Source organism: Podarcis bocagei (assembly GCF_964188305.1).
Source record: "Podarcis bocagei genome assembly, chromosome: 14".
In the NCBI taxonomy this organism is placed as follows: Eukaryota; Metazoa; Chordata; class Lepidosauria; order Squamata; family Lacertidae; genus Podarcis; species Podarcis bocagei.
In genome coordinates, this window is record NC_138139.1 from 1055915 (window position 1) to 1077078 (window position 21164).

A 21164-nucleotide genomic window follows, 5' to 3' on the forward strand; every position below is an offset into this window, starting at 1 on the left:
AATTCAGCTGTACAGATCTTTAAAGACATCCCAAAATACATTTTGGATTTAAGAAACTTTTACAAGGACTTGGTTCTCTTGCTAAAGAAGAACACTATTCGATTTAGGTGGGAGTTTCCACAAGGACTGTCATTTGACTTCAAGGCAAAGAAAGTGAAAATAAAGACAATTCAAGATAAAGACAAATTTTTGGCAAGATACCAGGAGGATTTACAGAAGGGGACTGTGGACGTACTTGCAGAACAGAGGAGAGCACTGGACATCCTGAATCTCTCGTTTGGACAAAAACCACCACCATCAGAAGAAGAGCAACAACTTGGAGCTGTTGGAGGAGCCTTAAGAAAATAACAAGATGGCTCTGCAATTCCTTAGTTGGAATTGTAATGGGCTCAATGGGCCTTTGAAGAGAAGACAAGTATTTCATATATTGAATAAAGAACAATTGGACTTGATATGCTTACAAGAAACTCACATAACCAGAGCCCACAGGAGATTACTTTCAAATAAAAGGCTAGGACAAGAATTTATTTCATCAGACAAAGTCAAGAAGAGAGGAGTTGTAATATATGTGAAGGAGAAATGGGCTCCAAAAATGATATTCAAAGATGAACAAGGGAGATATCTGGCTGTGGAGATACAAGTACAAGGAGAAAAATTCTTAGTTGTTGGAATTTATGCACCAAATGAAGGCAAATCTGACTTCTTTAAGAGACTTCATGAAACTTTGACGGACTATTTGGATTACAATATGATAATCATGGGAGACATGAATGGCGTGGTCTCCACTAATATGGACAAGGCACAAAGACTAACAGTCACTAAAGAAGGGAGACTCCCTAAGACTTTTTTCGAAATGACAGAAAACATGGACTTGATAGACATCTGGAGAACAAGGAACCCTCTGGAGAGAGAGGGAACCTTTTTCTCCCAAGCAATGATGACCTGGACCAGAATTGACCAAATCTGGGTTACTAGTGGACTGGCTCCAAAGATTAAGAAAGTGGAAATCTGCCCAAAAACTTGCTCCGACCATAACGCCGTGAAGATGGAGATGAAACTCACAATAACTGGTCAATTTAGATGGAGAATGAATGACACCCTCTTTCGAGATAAGGAGATTCTCACGAAGGCCCAAAAGACCCTAAAAGACTATTTTGAAATAAATTTGAGGACCGACGTGGAGAAAAGAGTGATCTGGGATGCAAGTAAAGCGGTTATGAGAGGATTTTTGATTCAACAAAATTCAATAAAGAGGAAAAAACAAAATGAGAAAAAAGAGAAGATCTTGGAAATGATAAAGGAAGGAGAGAGGAAATTAAGAACAAAACCAAAGTCTCAGGACATTTTAAGAGAGATCAAGTTATATCAAACTCAATATATGGAATTGATGAACCAAGAGATTGAATGGAAGATAAAGCAAATGAAGCAAAAAACTTTTGAATCAGCAAATAAATGTGGTAAACTTTTGGCATGGCAATTGAAGAAAAGGCAGAAACTAAATACAGTTACAAGCCTAGAGGTGGAGGGAAAGAACATATCTAAACCCAATGAAATCAGAAATTGCTTTTTAAGTTATTTCAAAAAACTCTACACTCAAGGCCCGCAAAATGAAGAAGATATAGACAAATTCCTTGGAAGATATGGATTACAAAACATCTCTCAGCAAAGTAAGATGGACCTGAACCAGAGAATCTCAGAACAAGAGATAGAGGCTGCCATTCAGAATATGCAACTGGGTAAATCTCCGGGACCAGATGGACTGACTTCTAGATACTACAAATCGCTGAAGGAATGGTTGATTCAACCATTAAGAGAAGTTTGTAATGAGATCCTTGAAGGAAAAAGGGCACCTGAATCGTGGAAAGAGGCATATATTTCACTCATACCAAAGTCAGAGACTGAAAAGACCCAACTCAAGAACTACCGCCCAATATCATTGCTCAATGTGGATTACAAAATTTTTGCAGACATTTTGGCAAAAAGACTCAAAAGAGTTTTGATGGAGATGATTCATAAGGACCAAGCAGGCTTTCTCCCTAAAAGACACCTGGCAGACAATGTAAGGAATGTTATAGACATTCTGGAAAAGCTAGAGGTGAATATAAACACTAAAGCAGTATTGATCTTTGTGGACGCGGAGAAAGCCTTCGACAATATTTCTTGGAGTTTTATGAAGAAGAACCTTCATAGGATGGGGGTAGGCCGGGGTTTTGAGAATGGTATGGCTGCAATATACTCTGAACAAAAAGCCAAACTGATTGTAAATAATGTTGTGACTGAGGAACTTAAGATAGAAAAAGGAACACGACAGGGGTGCCCGATTTCCCCATTACTCTTTATTTCAGTTCTGGAGGTGTTGCTGAATATGATAAGAAATGACCAGCAGGTTAAAGGTGTGCAGGTCGGAGCTAAACATTACAAGTTAAGAGCGTTCGCAGATGACTTAGTATTGACTTTGCAAGAGCCAAACACTAGCACGAAAAAGGTATTAGAAATAATACAACAGTTTGGCCAGGTAGCTGGATTTAAGTTGAACAAGCTAAAAACCAAAGTTTTAGGGAAAAACCTAACAGATATGGAAAAGGAGAAATTTCAAGAGGAAACAGGTTTGACTGTGGTCAAGAAGGTCAAATATCTAGGGGTTTATCTAACATCCAAGAATCAGAATTTGTATAAGGACAATTATGAAAAATGTTGGTCAGAAATTAAAAAAGATTTAGAAATATGGTCAAATTTGAAACTGTCAATGCTAGGCCGAATTGCAGTAATTAAAATGAATGTATTGCCTAGAATGCTATTTTTGTTTCAGACCTTGCAGATTATTGATAAGATGGAATGTTTTAAGAGGTGGCACAAAGATATTTCGAAATTTGTCTGGCAGGGCAAAAAGCCCCGAATTAAATTTAAAATATTGACAGATGCTAAAGAAAGAGGGGGCTTTGCCCTGCCGGACCTAAAATTGTATTATGAGGCAGCAGCTTTTTGCTGGCTCAAAGAATGGATGCTCCTCGAGAATACAGACATCTTGGATCTGGAAGGTTTCAATAACGCTTTTGGTTGGCATGCATATCTTTGGTATGATAAAGTTAACAGTGTCTTCAAAAATCACATTGTCAGAAAAGCATTGTTTAATGTTTGGATAAGATATAAAGATCTATTGGAAAACAAAACCCCTAGATGGGTGTCACCAGTGGAGGCTAATGCAGTGAAAAAACTCAATATGGAGGTCGGATGGCCGAAGTATTGGGAAATTTTAGAACAGGATGGAGATAAGTTCAAATTACAAAGTCAGGAGAAATTGAAGCATAAAGTGGAAAATTGGTTCCAATATCGTCAAATAATGGAATTTTTTAAACAGGACAGGAAAGTCGGCTTCCAGGTGGAAAAATCAAAATTAGAAACCGAATTGTTAGAACCCAATACTAAGAATTTATCTAGAATGTACAACTTGTTGTTGAAATGGAACACACAGGATGAAACAGTTAAATCGGCTATGATTAAGTGGGCTCAGGATGTTGGACATAACATTATGTCAGCTGACTGGGAATGGTTATGGAACACCGGTATAAAATTTACGGCATGTAATGCCTTAAAGGAAAACATTATGAAAATGGTATACAGGTGGTACATGACCCCAGTCAAGCTGGCAAAAATCTATCATTTGCCCGATAACAAATGTTGGAAGTGTAAAGAGACTGAAGGTACTTTTTATCACCTTTGGTGGACATGCCCGAAGATTAAGGCCTTCTGGGAAATGATCTATAATGAAATGAAAAAGGTGCTTAAATGTACCTTTTCTAAAAAACCAGAGGCCTTCCTCTTGGGCATTGTCGGCCAATTGGTGACAAAGAAAGATAGAGCTTTTTTCATGTATGCCACAACAGCAGCAAGAATACTTATCGCAAAGTATTGGAAGACACAGGACCTACCCACTTTGGAAGAATGGCAGATGAAAGTGATGGACTACATGACATTGGCCGAGATGACAGGCAGAATCCGTGACCAACGAAAAGAGACGGTAGAAGAAGAATGGAGAAAATTTAAAAGCTATCTTAAGGACTACTATAAACTTAATGAATGTTAAAATGTCGTAGTTTCCAGAAACAAAGGGGTACAGGGACATAAGGTCAGAGTGTAAGAGAGGACTAAGATGATAGAGATTGGAAAGTAATAACTGGGAGTTGCTAGTTGAATTATGGACATTGGGATGCAGAGAGGGGGGGTATGGGGAAGTCCTAGAAAGGAAGTTTATGAAAATATGTTTGAAACTATACGTGTATGTTTGTCATTTTTAATGTTTGTCTGTTTTTCTCAAAAATGTTGTAAAACCAATAAAAATTTTATAAAAAAAAAAAAAAACAAAAGCAGAAAATGGAGTATATTTATACAATATATGAAAGAACACTGTAAACATCTGAAAATGTTTGTAGGTTTGAGTTAAAATATTTCGTAATGCTAATATTTGGAGCTGGTTTACAATAAATAAGGAAAGTTTTATTAAGATAGAAAGAAGGTAAATAGGCGGTTATAGAAATGCAAAGATGTAACTGAATATTTATGAAAGCCAGAGAGTGGGATGGGGGGGGGGGGGAGTCGAAGCTCAGTTTGAGAAATGTTTTTGGTGATGAGATTATTTAATGGATTGTGATCATGGTAAAATGTAAACTTAATAAAAATTATTTTAAAAAACCACAAAAACAAAAGCAGAACATGAGGAGCTATAGCCCTTTCCCACTGTTGTTCCCTGCAATGGGTTCTGAGAGACAATCCCTTTTAAAGCCACCTAAGTTTGTGGGCATCACATCTCATGGAAACCAGCTCATCTTTTTGTCCATCCTGTCTCCAATCATCAGCTCCAGTGGATGATCTAAACTGGTTTGCAGCAGAAACTCATTAAAATCAGTATCTTAATGGAAACATGCAAGCTGCTAATTAAATAGCATTTGCTAAGCATTTTTTTCTTTAACAAGGTAGATGCAACACCTACCTGCTTTGGAAGTTATTACAAGGACTCTGTCATCCAAGGTATCAATTGTCTTTTTGAAGCCACACAAGGCTTCCGTGAGCTGAATTTTCATTTTCATAATTAAGTCGTTGCCTCTTCTCTGAAACACTGGGTGGTCTTTCTGATCTAGCACAATGATGACATCTCCAGGCTCCAAATCAGGTTCCTGGTCACCTTCTCCGTGAAATACTATTTTCTGACCATCTTTCATACCTATGAAGCAACACATACACACACATAAAAGAAATCACATTCAGAAGATTTGTCAAAACAGTGCCAGTAACCTGATTAATGGATATCCTGTAACTTCTAGCCTATGGCAAGTTAGGAATACTTCCAAAAGTTCCAAATTATGTGGCCTTATTTCCAAAGTAAAACTGATGCATTAGGAATGCTTCTTTTTAAGTTTCTGACCAAGGGTTTCAACAGCCTTGTCCTTTTGCTTCTTTTCCCTTATAACAAATCATAAATATTGATAAAAACCACTACAATCCTAGCACAATAACAATGCAATGTTAAGTATGATTGCATGAAGACTGCTTACTCTGCAGTGTGTTTATAAATGTGTGTGAGGAAGAGGGTATGCTGCAAATTAACTCTAAAATGCAGCCAACTATATACACTGGGATTAATTAACCTAGTTAAGTTGTAACTTAAGCAACAAAGCACAGCAAAGCTTCAAAATGTGGAGGAACAGGGGAAATCCATCCATCGCTTAGTGCCATGCTACTCTACTACTGCCTTCTGAAACAACTGAAACATACTGTATAGGATCAAAATTCCGAAACTGACAATTTTGAAAGTATCTCTAATATTTGAAACAAAATTTAAAAAATCCTTCCAGTAGGCACCTTAGAGACCAACTAAGTTTGCCATTGGTATGAGCTTTCGTGTTCATGCACACTTCATCTATCTTCAGATACACGAAAGTTCATCCGCATGACAAACTTAGTTGTTCTCTAAGGTGCTACTGGAAGGATTTTTGTTTGTTTGTTTAAACTACGGCAGACCAACACGGCTACCTACCAGCATCTAATATTTGAGATACTGTTTATGACTTATTTTAATCTGCTGTGGGTTCCCTACGGGGCAAACAGCAAGATAAAAATTATTGCATGCCTATGTGTCTGCCTTCCTTTCATCACTATGTAGTTACTTGAGCAATGAAATTCCAGTCCTCAAAGATCACTAGGATACCTTAGTGCCTTGTGGCAGTGAAGCCTTGCCATGAATGTCGTGCTTGAAAAAGGAAGCAATGGGCATGTGCAGGAGGGCCAGGCTTTGGGTATGAGCAAAGAGATATTCCCTCGTGAGCTGCCAATTTGGGTAGCTAGCTGCCTGGGAAGGTTGGGTGTGATGAAATCCTTACCTTTGTCAATGTGTATTTCTATTATTTTTTTCTCTCTAACCACCTTGTTGCCATTGCAGGTGGTGCATCTGTCTTTGGGATTTATTCGTTCCCCTTGGCCTTTACAGTCTGGACAAACAGTCTGGATTTGCTGCACCATCCCAGGTGCGATCTGCTGAACAAGCACCTGCACTCCTCTTCCTTTGCATGTAGGACACTTTTCCACAGCACCTTTCTTTCCACCGAGGCCTTGGAAGGAAACACATAAGCACACACACACACAGTAACTCACCAAGCTCTCATTACCAATCTCAACATCCGTGTATAGCTCTCGTACCAAGCAAACAGGGCTTTGACTACATCTTATCTACGAATTCAGTGCCAAACATTACTCCCTCTGAGCTCTGCGTCTCCCTGGGTCTGGCATAATTATTCAAAATAATGAACAAGTCTAAGCATATTTATGTACAGTTTGGACAACAGCAAGGAAACTATTTGATTAAGTCCACAAACATTGCTAGGCTGCTCAACAGTTTCCAGTGCACTCTTTGAACAGAACAATCTGTTCACTTCTCATGACTTTTCATAAAACTGCCAAATATTTGACAATAGCCTTGAGAAGTGGAGATCAGTTGGAATCCCATCAGTTCACAATTTATGTGATATACACTTATCAATCCACAACTGACCTGTATCATCGACCAGAGATGAACACCTTTTTAAAGAGGATCATGGCCACTTTTCCTATGGACTCATTTTTTTTTTGATAGCAATCATTCTTGTTTTGTCATTAAAAAGAATGTTTGCTGTTAAGAAAATTAGCCGTTTGCCCGTTTCAGAGGCAAATACGTCTGAAAGAGAAAGTTTCCCGTTTCACCCCTTTGTGGATTGAGATTTTGGATCTTAAGTTCCCTTGGGGAGTGAATTTAACTTGGCAGCTTGTAGAAGAATACAAGCTTCCTAATTAGGTAAAGTATATTTTTCTCCATTCCCATCCTCAGAAGTTTGTCCCAAAAGTGATTTCTAGAGATAGAGTCAAATGCTCCTTTAAGGTCAAGAAAAGGGAAATTCTAGAAAATACCACTTGTAGAAAGACTATGCCTCTGTGCATAGACAAATAGAATCCGCTGTGCATAATCGGTTGGTTGTTAGTAGGGAGTGGTATTCACATGGATTTAATGTAGCCTTCTTTATGTTTACTCAGGATGGGGATAAGATGGAGATAGTAGCCAGGTTTCGGCACCATGCAATGAGGACTGGTGAATGCTTATACAGTGGTACCTTGGGTTACATACGCTTCAGGTTACAGACTCCACTAACCCAGAAATAGTACCTCAGGTTAAGAACTTTGCTTCAGGATGAGAACAGAAATTGTGCTCTGGTGGCGCAGCGGTAGCAGGAGGCCCCATTAGCTAAAGTGGTGCTTCAGGTTAAGAACAGTTTCGGGTTAAGAACAGACCTCTGAAACAAATTAAGTACCGTATTTTTTGCTCTATAGGACACACCCGACCATAGGACGCACCTTGTTTTAGAGGGGGGAGAACAAGAAAAAAATCTCCCCCTCTCTGCCCAGCGCCCCTCCAGCGAAGCCGCAGGAGGCGCTGCGCAGAGAGGAGGAGAATTCCCCCCCCTTGTTTTCCCCCGCCTTCAGGCGGCTACCTTGGAAGCCTGGAGAGCGCGAGGGGTTGGGGCGCACCGACCCCTCCCGCTCTCCAGGCTTCAGGTTGCTTTCGACCTGCTCTTTGGGGCTGGCGAGGGGAAGCCCACCACCAGCCCCAAAGAGCAGGTTGGGGAGCAGTGGAAAGGCGTGCAGCCTTCCCGTTGCTCCGCGAGCTTCTCGGGGCTGCTGGGGAAGCCCAGGGCTATGGCTTCTTTAGCCCCGCGCACGCTCTCCCGGCTGGTGAGGTGGTGCGCGGCTATGGCAATACCCCACCTCCCGCAAAAGCCCACAGGAGCTGCGCACCCTTTAAGGAGTGCGCGGCTCCTTTGGGCTTTTCTACAAGGAGGGAGAAGGGAGTGACTGGCCGCATCAGTCCCTTGTCCCTCCTGAGGAAAAGCCCGCAAGAGCCGTGCGGAGCTTGTGCGCGGCTTTTGGGGGCTTTTCCTGCCTGCCTCCCCCCTGCATTCGCTCCATAGGACACACACACATTTCCCCTTCATTTTTGGAGGGGGAAAAGTGTGTCCTATAGAGCGAAAAATTCGGTACTTAACCTGAGGTACCACTGTACAATGTTAACTCAAGTGTTAGATGCAGGTTTCTGATGAGTGATTTTATTGTACTGAACCATACAGGAATCTTGTGTAAACGTCAATAAAGGTTTGTGAATTTGAAAGAACGTAATGGCACATTCTTGATTTTAGATTTAAGAATGGTTTGGTGAGCACCGCAAGTACTTCCTGAGTAATCACACCCACAAAATGATTCTGTGTCTGACTTTAATGTATTCAAGGCAGCTGGTGCCTTCAAATATCCCTGCATATAATGTTCAGCATTTTCACTTGAGGTTACAGGAGTGGCCTTTAGAACACGTTTTGGGCACAGCCCAACTTCTATATTCAAGTTCACTGAGTCATTACCTTTGCACTTATCACAAATTACATTCTTCTGAAGCGCCAGCTTTCTTGTGGCTCCATTGTACAAGTCTTCAAGGGATATACTCAACTGATGGACAACGTTCTTTCCTTAATGAAAATGAAGGTCAGATGCTTAACACAAGATCCCCATTTCCAATGTTCATTTTAAGCTTTTTATCCTACCTCCCTGCAAGCCTAACAATCCTCCAGAATGGAATGTGTACCTTTTACTAAGAGGAAACTGCTTCTGGAACACAACAGCTCTGTTTCTGCAATACGGCTTAGCTTTTCAGAATTTTGTAAAGTTAGCTTCCTATATAGCTATTTAATTTTTTTTTCTTTTTAACTTATCTGTAATGCCACACATGGACAAAACCAAGATGAAATTCCCCTCATCTGGCTTTATCATATATGCATCCTAGGCAAAGAAGAAGGCCATGGCAGTTCCTCCCTCTCAAAGGCAATTTTCTTGAAAAAAACAGCCAGGGCTGCCAGCAACCATGGCAAGATATAATTTAAAAAAATGTACTTGGGAAGGTTGAGCAGAGGCTATTGACCAGAATAAACTTGGTCCTCTGGACAACTTACCTCTATCCACTTCCTTGTTTAGACACTACCGGGCAGTGCTGAAATATGTATCCCTAAACCAACTAGTTTTCAAATGCATTTGTATTAATAGTTATAGCCCTCAAATTCTAAACACTATTCTAAGTGCAGAACAAACCCTCCCCCCCCCCCAGGGGAAACTCAAAATTAGTATGTTTCCTGGATATGAAACCAAAGAACTGATTAAACTATCCTGGTTTGAATTTTGCATATATATTTTTTGTTCAACCCCACCCCCCAAATTATTTGGTTCTGAGGTCTATCACCTGAATCTAAGCATTTCCAAAGATAACCTCAAGTTACAGTGCTTCAGATAAACCACACTGCCTTTTCAGCAGTAATGCTAAGTAAGATATTGTTGCCATATTCCCAGAATGGAAAAAACAGGTGCAACAGGGCCAACAAAAGTCAATCATTAATAATAGTAGCTTTGCCTTACAGTAAGGCCAAGAGAGCTGCCTCATGAATGAAACCTTCAGTTGCAGTTCCCATTGGTAACTACAATGGAACCTTGGTTCTCCAACGCCTAGGTACTCAAACATTTCAGCTCCCAAACGCCGAAAGCCCGGAAGTAAGTGTTCTGGTTTTTGAACTCTTTTTCGGAAGCCGAACATCAGATGCGGCTGTCAGCTATTGTTTTCAGGGCACCCACGCCAATCAGAAGCAAAGCCTTGGTTTTCGAATGTTTCGGAAGTTGAACAGACTTCCGGAACGTGTTACATTCAAGAACCAAGGTACCAGTGTAAGTATTTTATGCTTTGGACACAATACTACAGTAGCATTCTACATTTTGGTCTCACACACTAGAATTTAACTGATGCAGTATTTAAAACACACATGCATACCTCTTCTTTCTCTATTCATTCTGCCTCCACCACCAAAGAACATGTCAAAGATGTCCATGGGTGAAGAGAAATTGCCGCCACTTAGGCCTCCTTCTTTAATAGCTTGCTCCCCACCCTGGTCATAGAGGTCTCTTTTCTTTGGGTCTGACAGAACTTCATAAGCCTGGGATATGAGTTTAAACTAAGAAGAGAAAGAGACCCTCTAAATAGCTGGCTAGCAGACAACAATAGTTAAGTTTCATACAAGTGATTAAGAAAACTCCTGAACATCCATCAAGAGACTATTCAGTAAATATATACCCAGCAAAAGCAGTCGTCCACCTATTTTAGAGTATTTTCCCCCCTGCAGTGGTTAATATAAGAAAAAGCCAGGCCAAAATAAATGCTGTAAAGGAAATTATATCAATATAATATAATATATCGATCAGCCACGGAAAATAAAACAGATATACAGCATTACTCACTGAGGAAAATGCTCTATTGCCTGCAAGACTTCCCATCCCTGGGTTCAGATGGAACCCAAGAAATTACTAGCAAAATGCCAATCATTTTGATGGATAAAATGTAATCTATATTGCAAGGATCTCCGGAATACAGTGTGTGTGTGTGTGTGTGTGTGTGTGGATACTCTGTATGGACACCCACTGTACTCCTGTGCATAGAGTACCTGTTTTAGGACTGTTGTTTAGTCGTTTAGTTGTGCCCGACTCTTTGTGACCCCATGGACCAGAGCACGTCAGGCACTCCTGTCTTCATTTTAGGACTACTAAGTGTGTGAAATGTTGGTCATTCCCACTACAATAACTAAGCACAGTGGTTTACTTCCTTCTGCAAAAGACCAGCCACTTGCTTTCATGAACTGAAAAATAAAACATGTGCCTCCTAGCTGGTGTCTCAACTGGCCCACCTGCAGTTGCCTTCCTAAGACCCCCACTTCACCCTCTCCAACAGAAGTCCATACCCGCTCGCCCTCGCTGGGATTCTTGTCCGGATGGAACTTCAGGGCTAACTTGCGGTAGGCCCGCTTGATCTCATCCGAGGTGGCACTTGGCTTCACCCCCAGCGTATCATAGTAGCCAGTTTCCTTCACCATGGCAGCAGCCTGAGAGGATGAAAGAAACAGAAGGAATGAAGACAGCACTCAGGTTTTTCTTCATCAAATTTCCCTCATTTTGCTAAAGAATTTCCCATCCTGGAATGCAGGTTGTCATCAAATATGTTTGAAGGCACTAAGAAAGCTTTGTATATGGTAAACACCAGAACTGGATACTGCCAATTAATCAAATGTTCCCTTTTTAAGCTGGGGTTTAAGACAGAAGAACTTGTAAAAATACAAATGGCAAGAACCATTTTAGAAGATGTATGCTCTTTCCTTACACACAAAGTAAATGCTTCATTATTTTCTACATACATTTCATTGTCTAAACACAAAACATGCTTTCTTCAGAACTACTGTATTATGTAAATGTATACTTTAACAAATTAATCCAAAATGAACGCAATTGAATGAACACATTAAACAAGCACAAAAATTGTCCCAGACAGTCCTTACTTTCTTCAATTATCAGAACAGATATCCTCTGGTACAACAGGATTCACCCTTCCACTCCTCCTCCCTGCAGCCCCCCCAAACTCTGCTTAGGATGGTGGGAGACCCTCTGCAGCAGGTTTGAGGATGGTGGGGGAACAGAGAAGGGGAAGTCCCCTGACAGGGTTATTGGCTGTTGATATGCGACTATGCATTTTGCATGCTGTTTTCAGTCACATTAAGAATATTTCGGCATCTTCATCTAATGCATTATTTCATTTCATCTACTTGAGGGAACTGGAATTTTTTTTTTCAAACACTGATAAGAGAACATAATAGCAACACAGCACAGATTTTTAAAGTTTTGTTTATAGGTTAAATAACTATGGAAAAACAAATTCCCATCAACTTAGAGCAGAAAAAATCCAACAGAAGGCCCACACCACTAGACACAGAAACTACTTAAAAATGACAAAATCAGTTTGCTGCTCTCCTTTTTTAAAGAGTATTCTAGTATCTAAGACACTGAGGCCTTTAGCTCAATGACAGAGCACTTGTTTTTGCCTGCAGAGTCCTTAATTCTCCAACCCTGGGCATCTCCAGCTGGTGTTATGGAAAGACTGCCGTCTGAAACCCTGGAAAACTGATGCCAGTCAATGTGCTGCCCTAGATGGACCCATGGGCTGACTTGCTGCAAGGCAGCTTCTTCAGATCATGTCTCAGGTCTCAGCCTGGAGTTTTCTAGAAGGCCTTAGATGAGACACTTGGCTTCAGCCACTTCACTACCAAGGCGGCTCCGGGTGTCCTCTTTTAACCCCAGTGCCGCCACACGAGGTTAACAGCGTGGACCTCACAGCGTTTGCCTTAACTACTACAAGGCAACTTATAGAAAACCCTCTGAACGCTCAAAAACACAACGGAAACACTATGTTCCCCCAACATTTCCAAAATGCACATTAGAAATTATCGTATTGTACCAATAACAAGCTCTACTTGATGCAATTCTCGTTTCTTCATTCATCTGTATTTTTATAATCCTCTTCACCACCAAAAACAGTGTTTGCGCCTATTGGCATCCCCAACGCAAAGCACTGCCTCGCGCGACCCCTTTCCATTCCCCCTCTCCGTTGCCAGCCAGAGCGGCGCCTGAGGAGGCAGGGGGCGAGGCGCCCGGCGCCAGGGGAGCCAGAGCAGGGCGCCGCCGAGGGCGCGGAAGGGGCCCCCAGGGATCATCCAGCCCACCCCCAGTCCCACTGCTGCGCCCGCAGCTCTGAAGGCGTTGGCGGCGGCGGCGGCGAGTCCTTCCTCGGCCCGCCTCCGCCCGCATTCCCATCCCGCGCCCGCACCTCAGCCTCGCCGGCGCTTCTCTCGCGTCTCCCTCGCGCGCTCCGACCCGGCGAGCGGCGCCTCGACCGAGAGCCTTTTATAGGCGCCGGCGCCGCGAACTTTCTGGAACGACGCCGCCGTGACGTCACGACTAAAGCCTCGACAAACCTAGCGGGACCAATCGGCGAGCGCCGGGAGGGCGGAGGCTCCGCCCCCTCCCTTCGACGTCCATTCAGAGGGGAGACGAGGACGGAAAGGGCGCCTCGGCCGCGCGGAGTTGCTAAGCGACGGCCGCCGCAATCGGGCCGGCGCCGTGCGCGAGGAGGGCGGAGCAGGAGGCCCCGCCTCTTGCCTTATATGGCAGCCGGCGGCCGAGCGCCTCCCGGATTCTGCCGCTTTCTCGTTGCTTCGCGAGCGGCGCTTCTGGGCGCCCCAGTGCGCAGTCTCCGCCCAGGAGGACGGCGGCGGCGGCGGCGGCAGCGCTGCTCTAACGAGTTCCTGTTTTGCACAGCTGCCTTGCGATTCGTCCTTCTCTTTCCGCCTCCCCCGCGGGGTCCCTTCCGACCCCACCAAGCCGGGATTCCTCTCGGAGGAGCTGAAGCGCCGGGGCCTCCCGCGTGGGACTGGCTGGGGAGGGAACCTGCCCGGCGGGGCGCGCCCGGCTGGTCCCCCGGGGCTCCGGGCAGGAGACTGCCCCGCTTATTTCTTACCATGTATTTATTAAATGTATTAGTCTCCTGTTATGGCCCAAGGCATAGCTGCTTGCAAGCTAGGACCTAGGCTCACGTGGTTGACCTGCAAGCCCTGGCAGGTGTCAATCACCTGGTGTCATAATTACATCAGAAGATGTAATCGTCCCACTCGCTTGCTAAAGCTGTCACCCCACCCCCACCCCGCTACTGAAGGAGGTGAGGACAGGTACCCCACCTAGGCCCGAAGTCACCCCCCCTCAAATCAGGCCTCAAGATTTTTTCCAAAATTACTTTCTCAGTAGTTAGAAGCATTTCGCTGTGCTGTAACAAAGGTAGCTGAATAGAACAATGCCTTTTCGCTTCTCAGGCTAGCTGACCTTGCCAAAAAGTACATTCAACTTGCAACTTTTCTTTCTGTGCCAATAGAGCAAGAGAAAAGAAACATATCTTGGACACGCTGAATGCAAGGCTTCTCGTCCCCTTTTCCTGGGAAAGGCACCAAGAGTCCAAAAGAGTCCCAAGACAGGAACTTTCTGTTCATGCTCAGGAAACTCAACATGGGACAGGACTCCGGAGGAGGAGGAGAAAGGGGAGGGAACTGAAGGGGAATATATGCTCTGTGCAAATGGCTGTGAACTCATGCTTGCTTTGTGAATCTATCACACTTGCTCCTTCTACCAGCCCGGATGGTAGAAATAAAGCTTTTTCACCGAAACTATTCCTTGAGTGTCTGTTGACTCCCATTTCCCCGTCCCGGGCGCAAAGCTCTTCTCACCCGAAGCTAAAAAGGCTACACTACCATATGGATCTGGAAAGCCAGGCCAAAAAAATTGCTGGTTGGTTTATTTTAATGCATTTATCTTGCCCCTTTTTTCTCCACGGAGCTCCAGGTGGAGTCCATGGTCCTCCCCTCCTCATTTAATCCCCACAACAACCCTGTGAGGTAGGGGAGGCTGAGAAGCAGCCCAAGGTCACCCATAGCTGGGGGGGGGGGTTCTCCCAGGTCCTCACCTGACACTCTCACCACCCCACATAGGTCAGATATAGAATTGCACGGATAACAAGGGGTGGATAAAACTGAATTCCAATCCCCACTTGGCTGTGATACTTGCTTGGAGAGCCTGGGTCATTCTCTGCCTCTCAGCTTAATCTACCTCACAGCCCTGTGGTTGTGAAGGTAAAATTGGGAAGGGGGTACCATGTAGGCCACCCGGAGCTCCTTGGAGAAAGGGTCAGATACAAACATAATAAATAAGCAAATTAAAACAAAATTCGAGATGAGAGTCAACTCCATTGAGCTCCATGAGATGCAATTCCAAGCAAACATTCATATTTTAAAATGTATTAAACATTTGTTCTCTATATTGGATATATTGATATATCCAATATTTTGTTGGATATCTCATAGAATCCTAGAGTTGGAAGAGACCACAAGGGCCATCGAGTCCAACCCCCTGCCAAGCAGGAAACACCATCAGAGCACTCCTGACATATGGTTGTCAAGCCTCTGCTTAAAGACCTCCAAAGAAGGAGACTCCACCACACTCCTTGGCAGCAAATTCCACTGTCGAACAGCTCTTACTGTCAGGAAGTTCTTCCTAATGTTTCTTGTGGTTGTTTTCTGCTGCTCCAGAGAAGCGGACACGGAGCAATGGATCCAAACTACAAGAAAGAAGATTCCACCTAAACATTAGGAAGAACTTCCTGACAGTAAGAGCTGTTTGACAGTGGAATTTGCTGCCAAGGAGTGTGGTGGAGTCTCCTACTTTGGAGGTCTTTAAGCAGAGGCTTGACAACCATATGTCAGGAGTGCTCTGATGGTGTTTCCTGCTTGGCAGGGGGTTGGACCCGATGGCCCTTGTGGTCTCTTCCAACTCTAGGATTCTATGACACACAATTTGGAAACAAATTGCATTGTTAGGATGAGCCTTCCTCAACTTGGTGCCCTCCAGATGTTTTGGGACAACAGCTGGAGCTGATGGCTGATTAAACCATCTACAGCCTTTAAGATGTGTTTGCAGAGAGGGGAATTGCTTTTTTGTTATGATTTAATCGCAGTGCCTGGAGACAATCGGTCAGGCAGCATATCCACAGCAGGGACTAGAGGAGGAATGAGCGCTGGGAGGAGTGCAGAGAGAAGAAGAAGTGCCAAGGTGCATCTGCAGCAGCCTTCCTCTTCCCCAGCTGCAACAAAACCTGTCTCCTCCTCTATAGCCACAGCAGGCACTGTAACTCTCCATTGGTTTGACTTTAGCTCTGAAAATGCAGTCCTCCATTGTCTCCCGAGACAGACGGATGCCAACAACAACAGTTTTTAATTTTTGTTTTATGTTGTAATCTGCCCTGTGATCTTTGGATGAGCAGTATATGAATTTAATAGTTAAAATAAATAAATGGGGGTTGTACTCAAAATATCTGCAGGGTGTTAGTGGTGTGTTGAGGGGGGAGGCTGACTGAATGTTATGTGTGCAAATCCTTCAGAAATATTGGGATGTCTCCAAAGTCAGTCGTACTCCGAGCAGACCCCTTGAAATCAATGAATATGACTAATTTCAAAATTGCCACTGTAGGCTCCTTTGGGAAGAATGTAAACTAAATTAAAAATTATTCAGGTACATTGATTTCAATGGGTCTACTCTGAGTAACACTTTGCTGGATACAACCTACTGGGGTACATTGTTCTGCTAGTGGAAGCCAGCACAAGGACTGCTGCTGGTGCAAGTCTCCTGCCCCCTTCCCATGTGTCCCATGTGTCTTCCCCAGGCCTGCTCTGGGGGGGGGGTCAAGAGAACCCCCAAAAGAGTGCATGGGAGGGAGTAGGAGAGGGGAGATGGTTCTGTTTAGTCCAAAGAAATGCTTGCAGCGATGAAGCCATCTCAGAGCCACGTTGCATTCCTGCCATTACATCCGCACAGGGCTCTCCAGTGGTGAGCTTGGAGATAGGATCCATGTGCCTGGGTGACAGGCAGCCTGTCTTGGCAGAGAGGTCCGTTCAAACTGGCCCAGTAAGCAGAGAGCAAGAATGCACAGATCTGAAATTTAGGAAAGGCTTCCACGAGGGAGTGAAATGCAATTCATAACAAACATCTAGAGAGCTTTGTGCTAGAATGACCTGGCAGTTTAGAAGTAGTTTTCTGAAAGTGTGCTGACATGTTATAAAATAGTATCTTGGATAACTTTGATTTAAAGGAAGGAATATGCATGGAATATAAGGAGGTTGTCTTACTGCATTTCCATCAGCTTGTTTGTCCTCGGTTGCTTGTCCATCCACTTGCTGCTTCTCTGCAGAATTGGCACTGGATGCCTTGTCCTCTGCTGGCTGCCCATTAGCCTTCTTCTCCTCCGAGGGCTGCCCGTTGGGTTTTTTGTCCTCTTTAGGCTCCATTTCAGGTTCCTTTGTTTAGATATGCTGAAGTAGATTGGGAAAAACATTCAGAAATGATGAGATATTGTCAGGGGTTCAGGAGCAGAGGCGAGGGCAAGGGAGGAAACAGAGAGCGAGGGGGAGGAGGCCGAAGAAAAGATGAGTGATGACGATGACCCGAGATCTCCGAGTCTTTCCAGTGAATCAGAAGATTCACAGAAAGGAGCGCCAGTGGTCAGAGCAAGGGGGGAGCCTAGGGGGACACCCCAGGAAGAAGGGTCCAGAGGGGGCTCAGAGGGCAGCAGTTGGAAATCGGGGCCAGCGTCACCAACAGAGCGCAGTGGAGAGGAAGGGCGCCAGGTACCGAGCTCTGGCAGCTCGCAGCAGAGGGGAGGGCATGAGTCAGGAGTGGCCACACCTCCATCGGGGAGCGAAGAAACGGTTAAGCGGAAAGTGGAAGGTTGGGCGCACGCGCCAAGTTCAAATGCACACGAAGGTGGCGCAGTAAGCAGCCCGGAAAGGGAGCCAGGTCCTAAAGCCCGACGCAAGGAGACAGAAGGGTCCGGGGGGTCAGCGTCAGAAGAGTCCAGGAAGGAAGAGACCACGGGGGGCAGAGGGACCCAGAGAAGAACGGTCAGGCGGAAAAGGTGGAGTAAGGCTAGGGTACAGGGGGCGGAGACTCAGACGGAGCTTTGCCGGTCTAACCCATAAGACGTAGAGCTGCACGCAGCAGCTTGAGAATGGAAACTGTAACTCAATAAAGACTTTTATAAAGTGAACGCTGGCTAGCGTGATCCTCTGTGAGCTAGGATCTGGAAGCAGCTCTGACAGTAAGCTCCGTCTCAGATTGTGGGCATCTGCAGCCTCGCGGAGAGGAGAGAAGGCGGGTGCCTACTAGCGAGCTCACGAACGGCAGACAATATGACGGCCGAACAGCAGATAGCGGATCTCAGAGAAACAGTGACACGACTGAATGCCGAGATACTTGCATCCAGGAAGAGGGAGGAGGAAGCAGCTGCCGCCTACAGAGATCTCCAGGTCAGGTTGGAAATGCTTACGAAGCAAGGGCAACTGACACCCAGACCGGAGGGGATTGGGTTGGGGAGACGAACAGGCGGTCTAGTCTCTCACTTCGATGGGAATTTACAACAGTACCCCAACTTTAGAGCAGATGTAATGTGTGCACTGCAACTGCTGGACAAAGACTTTAGAGATGAGCAAGAGAAGGTGGGATTTATCATGTCCCATTTGCATGGAGATGCTAAAGCATGGCTGCGCAATTTGTGGAGAGATAAGGATCCAGCGCTCCAAAATGCGGATGCCTTTATTAAAGTGATGGATGGGTGCTTTTTATCAAGCATAGACGTGGATCTTGCCCGGAAGGAGGTACATGGACTGAAGCAGGGGAGGGCCAGTGTAAGGCAGTATCACGCCCGCTTTTTTGCATTGGTCAGTGCCCTGGAATGGGACAGAGATTCGGCTCCAGTCAGAGACCTGTTTTGGGAAGGATTGAACAGCGCGGTTAAAGACGAAATTGCAAGGGGGGAGAGACCCCGGAGCACGCAGGAGATCGTTCAGAGGGCGCTGGCGGTGGGGGTGCGTCTGGAAGAACGTCCATGGAGCAGGGACGAAGGGCGTGGAGGGCGCGAACCAGCCAGGGACTACTCCTTCCTTCCCAGAGAAGCAGCGCGTGCGCAATCCACGCCTCCGCCAGGAGGAGGAGCGGAACCTATGGAGGTGGGAGCTGCAAGGGCTCAGTCAGCAACCAGAGCCCTAGCACCGGGAGCAGTGAAAGCGAAGCCTCCTAGAGGGAACAGGAAGTGTTACATCTGCGACAATCCCCAGCATATGGCGAAAGAGTGTCCCCAGAGGCTCCACAAGCACACTGCAGCCTCAGCAATGGTAACTGCAGCAACGCAGCAAGGAGAACCTCAGCAGGGAAACGACGGAGTCTGGCTGGAGACAGAGGCACTGGGGCCCAGCCAGACGTGTCAGTGAAGCAGTCCCCAGAGATTTTGCAGCCCACAGACCCCCTCCCGCCCAAACCAGTAGTGCGGCTCACCGCATCGCTCCAGCTACCCAATGGCCTCACCATGGACGTGCCGATCACCATTGACTCAGGAAGCAATGCAGACTTTATAGGGCAAGACTTTGTCGACCGGCACGCTATACAGTTACTGCCTGCCACACTGCCCCTGCAGGTCGTCACGGTGGATGGCAGGGAGCTGCTCGGGGGGCAAGTGGTGAAGCAAACGCCACCAATGGTGATGCGACTTGGGAATCACAAGGAAGTCATCAGCTTCAATGTCACTCAACTATCGGACACGCCTATTGTATTGGGCATGAGTTGGCTGGACAAGCACAGCCCGACGCTGGCGTGGTACCAGAGGCAGCTGACCTTCGGCTCTTCCTATTGTGCTGAACACTGCATCCTGCCCCGGCAGGAAGGAGAGGAAGAGGAGTCACAGCTGCAGCTAGGGACGCTGCAAGCGGTTCCCCACAAGTACACAGAATTTTTGGAGGTTTTCTGCGAGAAGGAGGCGAACAAGCTACCCCCCCCACAGACCGTACGACTGCAAGATTGACCTCCTCCCAGGGGCGGCGTTGCCAAAAGGGAAGCTGTATTCCATGTCTGAGGACGAATTACAGGAACTCAAAGAGTTCATAGATCACAATTTGGAGCGCGGTTTCATCCGAGAGTCCAAGGCAGTGGGGGGCAGTCCTGTATTCTTTGTCAAGAAGAAAGACACGCCCAAAAAAAGGCTCGTAGTGGACTACCGGACCTTGAACGCGGTGACCGCGCCATCGGACTTCCCCATGCCCAGGATAGACGACCTCCTCGCGACGGTGCGCAAGGGATGCGTCTTCACCAAGTTGGACCTGCGAGGGGCATACAACCTCATTCGCATGCGGGAAGGCGATGAGTGGAAGACAGCCATGTTCACGCCCCTGGGCACCTACGAATACAGAGTTATGCCTTTTGGATTGCAAAATGGCTCCCACTGTTTTCAAGCTTTCATGCATCACGTGCTGGCGGGGCTCCTCTACAAGAAGTGTGTCTGTTTCCTGGATGACATACTCATCTTTTCTGACTCGCAGCAGGATCACGACAGAGACGTCAAGGGAGTGCTGAGCAGACTGCAGCAGCATAGGCTCTACGCCAAGCTGGAAAAATGCCAGTTCGACGTGTCGGAGGTGGACTTCCTGGGCTACAGGTTGTCCGATAAGGGGCTCGCCATGGACAGCGCCAAGGTTTGCGCGGTTTTGGATTGGAAAAGTCCGCGCAACAGGAAGGAGGTCCAGCGGTTTGTCGGCTTTGCGAACTTCTATCGCAAGTTTATCAACGGGTTTGCGATGCAGACGGCGGCCATCACAGACACGCTCAGCTCCAAGAAGAAGAAGTTCATCTGGACGGAACAGGCGGAGCAGTCCTTTCAGGCACTCAAGCGTCTCTTCGCGTCGGAAGAGCAGCTACTACACGTCGACCCCAGCAGACCAATGAGGGTGGAGACGGACGCCTCGGACAGAGCCGTGGGAGCAGTGCTGTTGCAGCAAGACCCGCAGGGGGCGTGGAGACCGGGAGCGTTCTACTCCAGGAAGCTCACCAGGTCAGAACAGAACTACACCATCTGGGACAGGGAGTTGTTGGCCATTCATGCAGCCTTTAAGGCGTGGAGGCACTTCCTGATCGGAGCCAAGCACACGGTGCAGTTCCGCACGGACCACAAGAACCTGGAGCACTGGCGCACGGCGCGGTTCCTGAACCAGAGGCAGATACGTTGGGCAGAGTTCTTTGCGGACTTCGACTTCCGCATAGAGTATGTCCCGGGGGACACCAACATCATGGCGGACGCCCTCTCCCGTAAACCGCAATAC

General features: G+C 45.9%; 1 protein-coding gene across 2 annotated transcripts in view; it reads right to left on the reverse strand.

Annotated features, from left to right (window-relative positions):
- Nucleotides 1-21164, reverse strand: part of DNAJA4 (DnaJ heat shock protein family (Hsp40) member A4) — a 34307-nt gene that overhangs the window by 2485 nt on the left and 10658 nt on the right. Inside the window, exons 2-7 of one of the 2 annotated variants that reach the window (XM_081170651.1) lie at nucleotides 17151-17333; nucleotides 11340-11480; nucleotides 10379-10559; nucleotides 8931-9035; nucleotides 6375-6602; nucleotides 4988-5218 (exon numbers count right to left, since the gene is read on the reverse strand). In XM_081170651.1, coding sequence (XP_081026777.1) covers nucleotides 4988-5218; nucleotides 6375-6602; nucleotides 8931-9035; nucleotides 10379-10559; nucleotides 11340-11480; nucleotides 17151-17309 — 1045 coding nt within the window. In that variant the 5' untranslated portion in view covers nucleotides 17310-17333. Of the gene's footprint in view, nucleotides 1-4987; nucleotides 5219-6374; nucleotides 6603-8930; nucleotides 9036-10378; nucleotides 10560-11339; nucleotides 11481-13252; nucleotides 13403-17150; nucleotides 17334-21164 lie in introns of those variants that run through there. The other variant, XM_081170652.1, reaches the window with a different exon arrangement.